Source organism: Equus asinus, chromosome 11 (genome assembly GCF_041296235.1).
Source record: "Equus asinus isolate D_3611 breed Donkey chromosome 11, EquAss-T2T_v2, whole genome shotgun sequence".
NCBI lineage: Eukaryota > Metazoa > Chordata > Mammalia > Perissodactyla > Equidae > Equus > Equus asinus.
This window is the reverse complement of record NC_091800.1, coordinates 74292305-74306600: the sequence shown is the minus strand read 5'-3', so window position 1 is coordinate 74306600 and position 14296 is coordinate 74292305. Positions and strand designations below refer to the sequence as shown.

General features: G+C 38.3%; 1 protein-coding gene across 1 annotated transcript in view; it reads right to left on the bottom strand.

Annotated features, from left to right (window-relative positions):
• ITGBL1 (integrin subunit beta like 1) overlaps positions 1 to 14296 on the bottom strand; it is a 206385-nt gene that overhangs the window by 89574 nt on the left and 102515 nt on the right. The window contains exon 7 of the mRNA XM_014839412.3: positions 6084 to 6230. Within this exon, the coding sequence (XP_014694898.3) occupies positions 6084 to 6230 (147 nt within the window). The remainder of the gene's footprint in view (positions 1 to 6083; positions 6231 to 14296) is intronic.

Genomic DNA, 14296 nt, shown 5'->3' with positions numbered 1-14296 from the left:
GGGGTCTTTGGGGTGAAGAAGAAGAAAAAAAAGAAGATTGGCAACAGATGTTAGCTCAGGTGCCAATCCTGAAGAAAAAAAAAGCAAAGGGAAACAAGGACATTTTTGGAGGTAACAGACATATTTATTACCTTGATTGTGGTGATAGCATCAAGGATGCATGCATATGTCCAAACTCATCAAAGCATGTACATTAAATATACGCAGCGCTTTTCTATATCAATTTATACCTCAATAAAGCTGTAAAAAAAGTTTCAGATAAAAATAAAAAGAAAATCCCCTTAAAAAATAAAAAAAAAAAATGTTTGGAGGACTTCAAATTTCTTTTTAACTTTTTCTCTGTTCCAAACAATAACATCTCTGTATACGTGAATAAGAAAAATAATGATTCAGTTTTCAAAAAATCACAGAGTGAAAAATACATAGGTTAAAAAAATATATGCCTCATGGAAAACTTCTCTGATAAATAAAAGCAAGAAAATTTAAAGATGTGCTTTGCCAGTAAAAGAGAGAGAGAAATTATGGCTTAAGTTGAAAAATCTCCAGATGGTGAGAATTTGGCAGGCTATTATTCTTTGAAAGTATGTTCTTTCCTAGGTAAGGGAACTGAACCAACTCGCTTAATTCATTAGTTAAAACATACTAATTGATAAAAATGAGGACATGGTTTCTACTTTCTAGAAGCTACAATATGAAATAATTAGCCTCAATTTATCATTCTTTCTCCACTTCACACCTTCCCTTGTGAGGGTATATGATTATGTGTGTTTAAATGCTAAAATATATGCAATACCTCTTAGAACAAGTCTGACAAAAGAAAACCAAAGGGCACAGAGGACAGGTAACAGAGGCACATGGGATTGCACTACCAAACAAAAAGATGACTTAGACACAAGGACAAATGATGATCAAAGAAGGCAAATACTGCAAACACAAGCCTCTGAATAATAATGCCTGCAGATAAATCATTTGTTTTGATGATTACAGAAGTCAATGAAAGGAGTTTGATGAATGGTAAAAGTTTCTAACACTAAGAGCAAAATATATGGAGAAGAGCTAACTGACTATTAAATCTAAATTCCCACCATTGCTGGGTGAGGGGAATCCTTGTTATGCTCCTGAAGGAGGATATAGTAGGACAATTTTTCTAGAGAATATGAATTGTTTGGGCAACTTTATTGAAAAGCTTTAATATATTTTTTATTCATTTAGATCTATGCATTCCACATATAAGAATTAATACTAAGGATTTGCAAATTTTCCGCTACAAGAATGTGAACTATGATATTTAAAACTTGAATAAAATAGGAGACAATTCAGATGTCTAATAAAAGATGACTGCTTAAATTCTATTATGGAATACTATGCAGCCATATCAACGATTTTGCATAATATTTGGAACAAGCAAATAAATTCATTACATATTTTCAGCAAATTGGCATGTGAAAAGAACCAGTAAACTATCTAAAATGACCGTTCTGGAGCCTGAGGGGCTGTATTAAAATTTTGTATTAAAACTTGTATCTCTGGGGCTGACCCACTGGTGCAGCAGTTAAGTCCACGCACTCTACTTCTGTGGCCCGGGCTTTGCTGGTTCAGATCCCAGGCATGGACCTATGCACTGCTTATCAAGCCATGCTGTGGCAGGCGTCCCACATATAAAGTAGAGGAAGATGGGGACCGATGTTAGCTCAGGGCCAGTCTTCCTCAGCAAAAAGAGGAGGATTGGTGGCAGATGTTAGCTCAGGGCTAATCTTCCTGATAAAACAAAACCAACAGGGGCCAGCCCTGTGGCACAGCAGTTAAGTTTGCATGTTCTGCTTTGGTGGCCCAGGGTACGCCAGTTTGGATCCTGGCTGTTGACCCACACACTGCTTGTCAAGCCATGCTTTGGCAGGTGTCCCACACACAAAGTAGAGGAAGATGGGCACAGATGTTAGCTTAGGGCCAGTCTTCCTCAGCAAAAAGAGGAGGATTGGTGGCAGATGTTAGCTCAGGGCTAATCTTCCTCAAAAAAACAAACAGACAAAAAAAAACTTTCATCTCTATCACTTATGTAAGATGGCAAATTGTCCAAATTTCCAATTTCTTTTTTTGTAAAAAGAATAATAATTATGCTTCTTCCTACCTCGTTGTGTCTGGGGGATATCAAAAAAGATAATAGATTCAATGTTCTTGGCATTTTACCGTTGAAGTGCACATAAACACGGTCGATAGAATAGCATAAATACATCATTTGTAAAATATATCCTTGTTTATATTTATTTTGATTCAGTTATTGATACTGATAAGATATACATATAGTTATAAACCTCAACTGCTTTTTTTGCTTCTCTCTTTGAGTTTGTGTGATTTTTGTGGTGTGTTCTGGTTTGTTTGTTCTGGTTTGACTGCGTTCCCTAAATTTTGTATGTGGAAGAGAGTATGAGTCAGGAGTCCTATTATCTCAGCTGCTTGAAACAACAAAGGTTTATTTCTCAGTCGTGTTAGAGGTCCTTGGTGGGTCAGCAGAAGTTTCTGCTAACCGTCCACATTCAGAGACCCAGGCTAAGGGCTCATCTCCAACACTGCAAATCCCCAGGCCAGGGGAAAGAGATAGCAAGCCTCTGCCTGCCTCTAAAGCTCCTGCTGCAAAGAGAAACTCATCACTTTTGCTTAGTTTTTGGCCAAAGCCAGACACATACTCAGGAGGAGAACCCCAATAATAATAATAATAATAATGTATTTTTAAGTCAACAAGAGTTTAAAACTAATGTGTAGCCCATTAAAAGCCATTGTAAGCTTTTGAGCAGACCATTGGTATGACAGTAGGAAAAGTTGTCCCCCATCCCCTCGTGGGAGCAGAAATTAGGATGAATAACTGTATACCCATATTGACTATATGAGAGTCATATAATGAAATGAAAATATATTTATAGACAATAAGGAATAGAAATTAAGGAATCACAGGATCAATAGGGAATTTAAGAAATCACCTAAATTATTCCCCTACCTTCAAGACACAGTGATCACACTCAGTCATCATCAGTGGAAGCAGGTAATTTAGATTTAATTTCCGGTGGAAAAATGCCTTCACCTGGCCTTGAGGTGGACTCTACTGAGGAGCCTCAGTATATTCTACCAGGAGAATCTTTTTTGGCCCCAGCTGGTGAGCTGATGGGGCTCTGGGCTTGAGAACCAATGGGCCTTATAATTGTTTTCTTCACTCCCGTAACCACAGCTGCAGCTCTCATTCATAAACTACAAAAATAATCCTTTAAAAGTTTCCTATTGGCCATTTGCTTTAAAACATCCAGTGGCAATGAGTTTGCAGAAGTAGCACTATGAGAAAGGAATGGTCTCTGATCACTGGTTCAAGCGCTGGCCTGGCTCTCACAAATCCTTGGCCTTCATTCTCAAAATCCTTCTATTTGCTATGGTTCCCTGGGAAATCACTTCACTCATCAATACCTCCATTTCCCTGCGAGGAAACTAGAGAAGCTTATTATTTATCTGTAAAGTATTTCAAAGGCTTAAATGAATTATAAAAAATAAAAAAATTATAATTCTATACACATATTCAACAACTCTAACAAAATAAATTTTAAATATACTCTATTGCTTAAAAATGGTAGCTAAACACATTAGTGAATCTCTAGAAAGATGAGACATATGTACTTGGAGTTTATTAAAGATTGATATATAAAGTCTGTAATAATTTTCTTGCACTAACACTATATTAAAAAATTTAGAGACAAATGAATAACCACTGGTAAATATATATACTAAGAGTGATTTTCTATGTTTTGGAGATATTTTATATGCTTTTTAAATTTTCCATGCTATAATTTGTTATTTTTAACAATAAATGAATGAGTGAATGAATAACAGCAATCTGAGGGATACTAATTTTTAATCATGTTACTTTAAAAGCACGACAGGCTTACTCAAGCACTATAATGACAATATTTTATTCATGCAGGTAGAACAGTTACTCCTGTCTGGGGTTATTGGTGAAAGATGGAGCAAGTCAGAAATGCTTCTGAAATAAAAAATCCTTCTACCCATATCCTATGTTCCTACTTATAATCATTAGGGATAAACATCAGAGTACGGGAAAAGATCCACGGTACAAATAATCTTGGAGACTTGGGAGTTTTCTACATAAGGAAAATTAGAAGTATTCAAAAAGATAAATGATAAATAATGGCAAGAATGTGAGAAAACTGGAAGCCTTGTACTCTGCTGGTGGGAATGTAAAATGTAGCCACTTTAAAGACAGTTTTGCAGTACCTCAAAAAGTTAAACATAGAGATACCACATGACCCAGCAATTTCACTTATAGGTATATACCCAAGAGAAATTAAGACACAAATCCACACAAAAACATATACATGAATGTTCATAGGACATCATTCCTGATGGCCAAAAGTACAAACAACCCCAATGTCCATTAACAAATAAGTAAATGTGATATATCCATAGAAATGAACATTATCCAGCCATAAAAAGGAATGAAGTACATGCCGTGACATGGATAACCTTGAAAACATTATGCTAAGTGAAAAAAGCCAGAAACAAAAAGGCCACATATTTTATGCTTCCATTTATATGAAATATCCAGATTAGGCAAATTCATAGGGACAGGAAGTAAACTGAGGGTTTTTAGGGGTTGAAGGGGAGAGGACAATAGGGTGTGACTGGTAAGGGTGCAGGGTTTCTTTTTGTGGTGATGAAAATGTTCTGGAATGAGAGTGGTGACGGCTGGGTAATTCTGTGACTATACTAAAAACCACTAAGTTGTACACTTTAAAAGAGTAAATTTTATGGTATTTGAATTATATCTCAAAAATCCGATTTTCAAAAAGAAAACTTCAACATAAAATTAAATTTCTGATCTAACATTCAGGGAAAAGAAGTCTTTCTCCTTTTAATCTTTCATAAACAAAATCTGTAATAACTTTGGGCTGACCCGGTGGCATAGTGGTTAAGTTTGCACGCTCCACTTTGGCTTCCTGGGGTTCACAGGTTTGGATCCTGGGTGCAGACCTATACATACCGCTAATGAAGCCATGCTGTGCTGGTATCCCACATACAAAATAGGGGATGATTGGCACAGATGTTAGCTCAGGGCCAATCTTCCTCACCAAAAAATAAATAGATAAAAATCTATAATAACTTCAATTACCAGTTCCTCCAAAAGCATATTTCATATTAACCTTGCCATTTTCATGTGAGAAGTGAAATTGTATTTCTTATTTTGATAAATCAAAAAGAATGGAACCAGCTTTCCTCGAGATGAATTTTTCCTTCCCCTCCAATTTGTACTGATCTGGTACCTCAGGCTACATGCCTTCCAAAACAGCAAAAGCTTATTCAGAGCTATCTGTTTACACCCTGCTTTTTCAAAAGCCAACAATCCTCAATACAATGTTATTGAGTTTCAGAAATGTCAGTGGACAATTAGGTGGTCTCATTCAGAAAGCTTTGAGCAAATATCTCAACTGGTTTTTCTTTCTTTTTTTTTTTCAGATTGGCACCTGAGCTAACATCTGTTGCCAACGTTCCTTTTTTTTTTTTTTTTCCTCTTCTTTTTCTCCCCACAGACCCAAGTACATAGTTCTATATTCTAGTTGTGAGTGCCTCTGGTTGTGCTATGTGGGACGCTGCCTCAGCGTGGCCTGATGAGTGGTGCCATGTTCGCGCCCAGGATCCGAACCAGCCAAATCCTGGGCCGCTGAAGCGGAGCATGAGAACTTAACCACTCGGCCACAGCGCCGGCCCCTGGTTTTTCTTTTTGATGTAGCATTGAACTGAATTGAACTGAGCTGAAATTGAACAGACCTCAAAACTAACGTGGGCTGAGAGAGTGAGTGTGAGTATATGAGTGTGTGTGAGTGTATGTGTGAGACAGAGAGGGAGATGGATATATTATATTTCTCCATATACTTTAACTTATGAAAATTGGATGCATTAGTTATGAAAGGACTAATCTTGCCTCAGTCAGGGGTCTCAGCCATCTTTTAAACAAGATACATGTGAGTTGAATTCATTCGACTCACAGGATTAGGAGGTGGCGGCACTGCGTGAGAGCCCTCGCTTACCCCTTCCAGAGCAGGGCAGATCGGAACTCCCTTGGCACTTCTTGATGCTCTCCTCAGCCGACAGCGGGCAGGAGTTCGGGTGCTCACACTTCTTCCCATACCAGCCTACTCTGCAGTCACATCTTCCACAGTTACACTGCCCATGACCTTCACAATGAGAGTCGCAAAAAAATATGAAAAAATATATAAGGAAGTCAGAATTAGTTTTCATTTCAACAGTGAATGTCACAGATGAGTCAGGAGCTTAATTAACACAATATAAAATATTAAGGCAAAGGCATATTTTTCTCAAGTTCTTAAATACCTGATTTACATTAATTAATCATGAGGTGTGAAAAAAACAACCACTCCAGAAAAGATAAACAGGGTCACAGGGCTATGAACTTGAATCTATCAAAATCCAGGTGCATGTGGTTGTATTGGTCTGCTGGGGCCTAAAAGGAGTATTTGATGGATTTGGCAATTAATTCATGTGGAGGAGAGCCATAGGAAATGGAAAACAATTTGTTGTGGAAACGGGGTCTTATCTTCTGGAGTCCCCGACACTTCATTTTCATTACCTTTATACTATACACCTCATGCTTAGCCTGGAGACTCTTAGCCTAAAACCAGTAACCTGTGTGGAGTTCAGAATCCTTGAAGACCAATTTAGTATACACAAAAGAGGTCAGGAAAGATATGAAATTTCTTTACGTGGACACAGAGCCTGTAAAGAACTGTGATGAGTAGTGGTTTGGTATAGCAAAAAAACAGTCGACGCTATCAGTCCAAGAAGTGGGTTCAAATCCTGATCCTGCTACCTATAGAGTATTATCTATCCACATTTATCAGGAAGTACATAACAGATGTTAAAACGCTATACAAACGTGAGTTATTATTATTTATATTCATTTGAGCTCACACACGTAACCAAGTAGGCATAGAAAGGAAACAAAACTTTGCTGAGCTTTTCCTAATTCCTAATAAACATTCAGATACTCCATTACTACAGATGCAGAATAAAGTGGATTGCTATAATTGCTGCAAAACTGCATGAAGAATTTTAAAGGAAGTGGAATTAACACTTTCTTTAACTAAATCAAGTATAATGCTAATCGATGAAAATCCACGCTATTTTGTCTTTGGCATCTGATATTAATATATATCATACAATATAGAAATTGGCCTTCAGTGAAGACTGGCCTGATTCATCAATACTCCACGAGGTTTGTGGGCAGATGTCTATCTTTTGAGTTTGAAGAACTGGACAATCCACATATCAGGAAGCTTTTCACCCTCTATTAACCTGGTTCTTCATGGAACAAATCATAAAATGATAGGTCAAAGTGGGGTGAGATATTAGGGATCATTGAATCTAAATCTCTCACGTAACACTAAATTCAATTCAACGTACTCTGACTAAGCACCTATTGTAGCAGAGTCTGAACCACAAATTGCTGCCATCATTACTACTCTGACTTAGAGCTCATCATTTTAAAGGAAAACAAAATTGCAACTGCCAATAAATATGTATGACACATGAATATACCATTTAAATATGAGATTTTTACTATAATAGTTTAACTTATTAGCAATTATATTTCAGAGGTTGTTGGGTTCCATGACTTTTTTGCCATTTATCTCAGCTTAAAAGGTTCCTACCCTTCTTCTCAACCCTCATGTAATTAGAGCAAAATTTGCAAACAGAGCAATATTGCAAATACGTAGATAAATCACAATTTTAAAAGTTTTTAACATTTTAAAGTACAGTCAATTCTGCTGTCTTATAGGCACCAGAGGCTTTGAAATTCTTGAAGACAGAGGTTTAATTTCAAGGACAGTGAGAACTGCCACAAGGAAACTGGACAAAGCACAGAACATACTGCCATTTGTGAAAGCCCTGCTGACACTAACAACAACATTGAAAAAGAGAGGTAGATTGACAGAGGAAAAATGCTTTACTCTTGAAAGTTTAAAATAGTTGTGGGAGAACAAAACATCCAGTAGACAAGGATGCCATCTGTTGCTGCAGTGGCCTTGGATTCCTGGGCAGTGACACACACCCAGGGTCCCGACCCCTAGGCATAGGGAATGGAGCAGGAGCCACTGCAGAGGGAGACCGGTCAGTGACTGAGGGGAGAACGTTCTCAAGTTCTAGAGTTGGAATACAGGTGTAAGAGCAGTCATCATTTTCTATCTGAGGTTCGTTTGCATGGTGACATTAAAAAAACTTTGTAGTGGAATAAAACAAATTCATGAGGATGGTCAGATGTTACTAATAAGAGATTTTCAGAGTTAAAATCTGGTCCCATTAATATCAAAAGAAGTCAGACTAATTGTGGATGCATTAACAAAGTTTGAAAAACATTGCCCTGCTCCAGACCAAAGAGAAGAAATCTTCACAAGTCTTTCCCCTTTATGCCCCGATGTCTACTTTCTGTTTTCTTACCTGTCTATTTTCCTCACAGAGATTTTTTAATATCTATGCTTTTCCCTCCTAATGTTGTGCTATTATTGCAGCTTCCTTTTTCTATCCCTTTGCTATTTCTGTGCTCTTCCACAATCACTAGGGGAAACGTGGCCTATAAGGACCCGCACCTCTACTTCCCGTGCATTTAATGCAGCATGATGAACCTTCCAAAGGATGGCTCCTATAAACATATGCTTCACCTCCAGGCATCGCCAACTCCAAGCAAAGCTGGGAAGAATATATACAATGTGTCCTCACTTTTGCTGTATGTGTGATGATCCCTAACTCCCTGTGCTTCTGCCTCAGCCTCAGCCTTCACCTAATCAAAGCCCCCTCAATAACCCAGCTGCAGTCGATTGCTTACACATTGGAAGGAATTGATGGGATAGTGTCACTGCTGTGATTGGCTGTGGGATGAAAGGCTTTGCCTCTAAATAGAAAGGTATCAAAGTGGGAGAATATTATCTAGTTGAGGATGGCCACTGCTCTTCCTCAAATCATCCACTTAGAAGTCTTCCACACTCTGCCATCAGAAGTCAACATCAATTGAACAAATTCAAGCTAAGGAAAGCAGGGTTATTAAAATATGAATGACCTAAGAAAACCATCCACAATGAAGGAAATTCATGAGAGTCAGTGAACAGATGGCAACCAGTCTAAATGATGAAACAGTGGCATGTAAGATGTTTTTAGAAGGTTTCACTGTTTTGGAAAAGTGAGAATACCTAAATCGAATATGCCAACGGAGAGCATAGAAGAAGAAAACTAAAAGTAAGAGGGAAAAGGTTTAAATAATTCTAGTCTAATAAGATGAAAAACAGTATTGGGATTGGTACTGCCTAATCTAATTTGTTTATTTGAGATTAATTGCCAAGTTAAAACATAAACACAACTTTTGCTTGCACAGGAATGAAAAGTTATATCCTATACCTTTCAATAACTCAGTCACATACTGTCAAAATATGTTCCAGAACACTACGCATTCCACTTTAAATGAAACTGTACCTTTTCCATAAAATCCTTTATGATATGTAATCAGTAAAGTTAGGAAATCAGTTAGAAATGCAAGGTATTGATACCAGATTCTGAAGCAGGTATTGAGTCCTTCAGAGAAGACAGGAAATCATAAAATGAAATCGCAATTTCTCCTCTGGAGTTACTAGTTTCTCAATTCCAGTAAAAAAGTTATGCCAAAGCGAGAGAGAAGCAATCATTTTATAGTGATAAAATGAAGGAGATGAAAACGCTTGGCTTTCATATATAAAGAAGGGTTTAGAAACAACAAGATCTATTTAGTATGAAAATCCTTTGGACTGGCATAACACACTGTATCAGGGTCTTCTATAAACAAACAGTGAAAAGGGCATAAAAGAGGAAATTAGGAGACGTGTGTTCTCCACTTTTATGTGTCACTAGTTCACCTTTCTGGGCCTCGTCTCACTTTATCTTTAAAATGAGAGAACTAGAAGTGAATTTTACCACATTGATCTGAAATTTAATGCTTCCATGCTAGTTTGTCAAATCTATACATATATATATTAAGCCTGCAGGAGTTAATTTCATTGCTTCTAACAAGTATTCCCTTAAACTCTGTAGGCAGAGGACCAACAAAAGAGAGATGAAAGATACAGAATGTTGTTGTTTATCCCTGATATCAAATATGCAGAGAATGAACAATAGGGAATTGATTTCAAAAGACCTATGAGCATGCATTAAACACACACACACCCCCACCCATAACAATGGGAGATCAACATGGTGGTTAGTCTTGATATGTAAATGAAACCACAGCCAGATCTGTACCACATGGGCAGGGAGTTGGCAGCAAGAGCAGACATGCTGGGCAGGTAGGAACTAACAAGGCTCTGAGGCCACTGTAGGAGAGGGTGTTGACACCAAAACTAAATCATTCTTTGTACTCATTGTGTTCTTCTGAGTTAAGCTACCTAAACTCAGAAATATCAATCCAGGGCAAATGTACTTGTATCCTTTCCAAACACTCTTCTGCTATAGAGGATATTTCTTTCTTTTAAAATGATCAAAAATGCTCAAGAATTGGAACCTAAACGTCAGGTTTAGAAGTAGCGTCTTACGAAGTAGTATGAAGACAATCTAAGTTTTGGGAAATACATTAGATCTAACTAGTACTTATTAAAAAAATCGATTCAATATATTGATTTCCCTTTCAAGACAATGAAAACTGAATGTACTTAATCATTTCCTTCAGTTTCTCTCCTTAATGCTTTGGTAATCCACAGTGACAAATTTCCCCATATAACACAGTCTATCAATGATTTCATTTTCCAAACTAATGAATTTTAATCTACTCTAAGCCAGGGGTTCATATTTTCATCACTTTGGTAGGCAGGACAAGCCAAAAGATAGAGTTTAAGGTCACACTGCAGCATATCTATCCAATTATGGGATTTGGGGAAATAGACTAGTGTGGTAAGCAGCTATCAGGAATAAAGGAGTGATTTTAGAATGAAGAAGTAAATTCAGTGGCGCGGCTCACAGAACTGAAGTAAACAGAGCAGTCGGTACATTTCAGCATGGCTCGTCATGCCCCGGTCCGTTTAGTCGCACTCAGATTTCGTCAACTGTATCATCTTTGAAGTGTGTGTATGTGTGTGTGGATTAGTCATGTTTGCATATGGATGAATTCTCATGCACGCACACACACACACCCCCATGTGGATGATGAACCACAGACGAACGAAAGAAGAAATAAATAAAACAGATTTTTTTGCAATCAGGGATCATGTTTTAAAATATCTGTACCCTCTGTACCCACGATGTATTAGGCAGAAAATATTTATATTTAAATGCATTATTGAAAGATGAATAAAGTGGGAATGAATAAAATGAGAATGTCAATTAAAGGAGCCAGCTTAAACTAATCCATTGAGAGACTTTCCTTGGGCTTAAATAAGACCAACACCCTCAGGATGGCTGGAACGGGAGCTAAAAATAAAGCTGCGTTGCATCTGAGCCTTATTACACTCCAGCCTTGCAAAAATCACTAGAGAATATTGACGTAGTTGGGTTACTTCTGTCTTATTACCCTAAGGTATTAACATACTCAGTAATCAACCGCATGGTACCCTTCCTACAGGGCAACTCAGACTGGCAATTAGGAAAACTGTAAAGACTAAGAATTCACTCAGTATAATACAGAGAATTCTACAGATTTAGTCAGAAGAAAGAAACACTCCAGAGGTTGATGCTGGCCCCAGACCATGATCATGTCCAGAGAAGCTTAGTTTTACATGAATTTTGAGCATCCAGAGGACAGCTCTTCCTTGCCAAAATAAAGTGAAGTTGAAGAATTTTATTTGCAACACTTGGAGATTAAATTGCATGAGTACTTAGGCTACATGTGTTTTCAGATGACACTTAACAGCAGTGTGAACTTTGTCAAGTTACTCAATTTCTTCGAACCTGTTTTCTGTTAAAATGTAGATAATGTCTCCCTCTCTGAGTTAGTGTGAACATAAAATGGAATGAGGTGTGTGAACGAACTTGGTAAGTGTCTAACAGAGTAGAATCTCTGTTAATGTGAGTTTCTTCTTTCCTGAATTCCTCATTTTAAGTGTGGGAGGCAGGCTGCGGCAAGCTGGCCACACTCAGTTCACTTTAACAGAAAAATAATAAAATCCAAGGTACAGACTGATGCCTTATTGCTCAAAGAACAGACTATTACCCCATCACTTCTTCCCACCTGTCTACACCCACAGCACGGAGACCACATACAAAGGGTGAAGCATTCTCTCCTACTCTCTTCCCATGACAAACCTCATCAACCACATAACCATAAAGGCCCAATCACTTAACTTTATCTGAAATCTCACAGGATAGGGAAGAATGGAAAATGTGAGGGAGAAGAAAATAGGGCAGAAGGAAGAAAGGAGGGAATAGATGAAGCGGAAAATTTCAGATTCCACTCAGACCTCCTTAATGGCCTTCATCTGCCCGACCTACGGTGGTAACTCGAAGCCTAAACAACACACAACAGGAATTGTGAGCTTACAAAAGGATCAAAGCATCACCGTCCACTTCATGACCCTACTCCCTCACAGGGAGATGGACCAGCTCACCTGACCCTGAATTATCACTCTAATGGAGCTATTTTGAATTTTTCAAACCACTCCAAACCAGGATCAAGATCAGGATCATGGGTTTAACAAGGAAGAGCATATGTTAAAACAAAAACAAAAACAAAAAAAAAACCCAGCATTATATCAGATAGTCACAGACATTTTTATAACAGCCTGATTATCTCCTTTATTTTCCTATTTTAAATTGTATGAATTCATGTTTTATCTCACGATCTTAAAATGACATTCTTAAACAGTGTTTCCTGAGCCTCAGTACAGTTTTTATTACCAGCTCAGCTCTGTGCTTATGACTCTAAATTCTCATGTTCAGCCCTGATCCTTTCGACTCACATATTCAACAGGCTGAAAAAAATCAATTTTGGCTTGTCATCAGTTATTTATGCTAGATATATCTAGAAACAAATTTGACAACTTCCTTCTATATTGCCCATTTCAGTAAATGGTACCAACATTTACCTAGACAATCAGACTAGAAACCTGGTGACTACAGCACTCCACTGCCTACAGCTATCACTAGCTCCCCATTGCCTTTAGAACAGAGTCTAGTTCTGCAGCAAAGTGAAAAACTCCTCCAGTTCTTGTTTCTCACTAGCTTTACCCTTTGTTCCTTGTACATTCTGGTGATAACCAAACTGATTCTAGTCCCCTGCACAGGTCATATGCCTCTATCTTCCCTCTGCCTGGGATGCCCTTCTCATCTCTCTTGAGCTGCAAGCCTACCCTTTAGGGCAGAACTGTACGTGCACAGCCATCCAAAGGCATCCTGCAGTGCATGAGCCATACATCACCAGCTCTGGGAAGGGCCTCAGGCCCTCATTAAAGTGTCAAACAAGCCCACGCCCCAACATTCTCCACCCGCTTGTCTCTTCATTGTAAGCTATGGCACTTAGCCCACGAAAAATACATAGCACTGACCTACTATACATTTTATTGTTTTACTTTATTCATCGTCTCTCCAGCCCTACTGGGATGCAAACTCCATGAGGAGGGGCATTTTCTCTGTCGTTTTCACTGCTCTGTCCCCACTATAAGTAAACAAAGGCATGAATATAGTATGCAAATCTCCCATATTAAAATTATATGTCTATGTGGCAGTTTTCTTCACTAAACAGCACATTTCTTGAGGGCACAGTCTGTGCTTTTTTATATTTTTATACCATAATATTCCATGCAGTGCCTCTAGCATAGTTGGCTCTCAACAAATGTTTGTTATATTAAATTGAAGTTTAAGACTGGCCCCGTGGCCAAGTGGTTGAGTTCTCTCACTTCGCTTCAGAAGCCCAGGGTTTTGCTGGCTCAGATTTTGGGCCAGGACCTAGCACCACTGGTCAGGCCATGCTGAGGTGGCATCCCACACAGCACAATCAGAAGGACCACAATTAGAATATACAACTATGTGCTGGGGGGCTTTGGGGAGAAGAAGAAGAAGATAAAAAAAGATTGGCAACAGATGTTAGCTCAGGTGCCAATCTTTAAAAAAAAAAAATAAAAGATTGAAGTTTAAACAAAGATGTGTTCAGTAAAGAAAGAACCTTTAGGGGCCAGCCTGGTGGCGTAGTGGTTAGGTTTGTGAGCTCTGCTTTGGCAGCCTAGGGTTCACAGGTCCAGATCCTAGGCATTACCTATGCACAGCTCATAGGGCCATT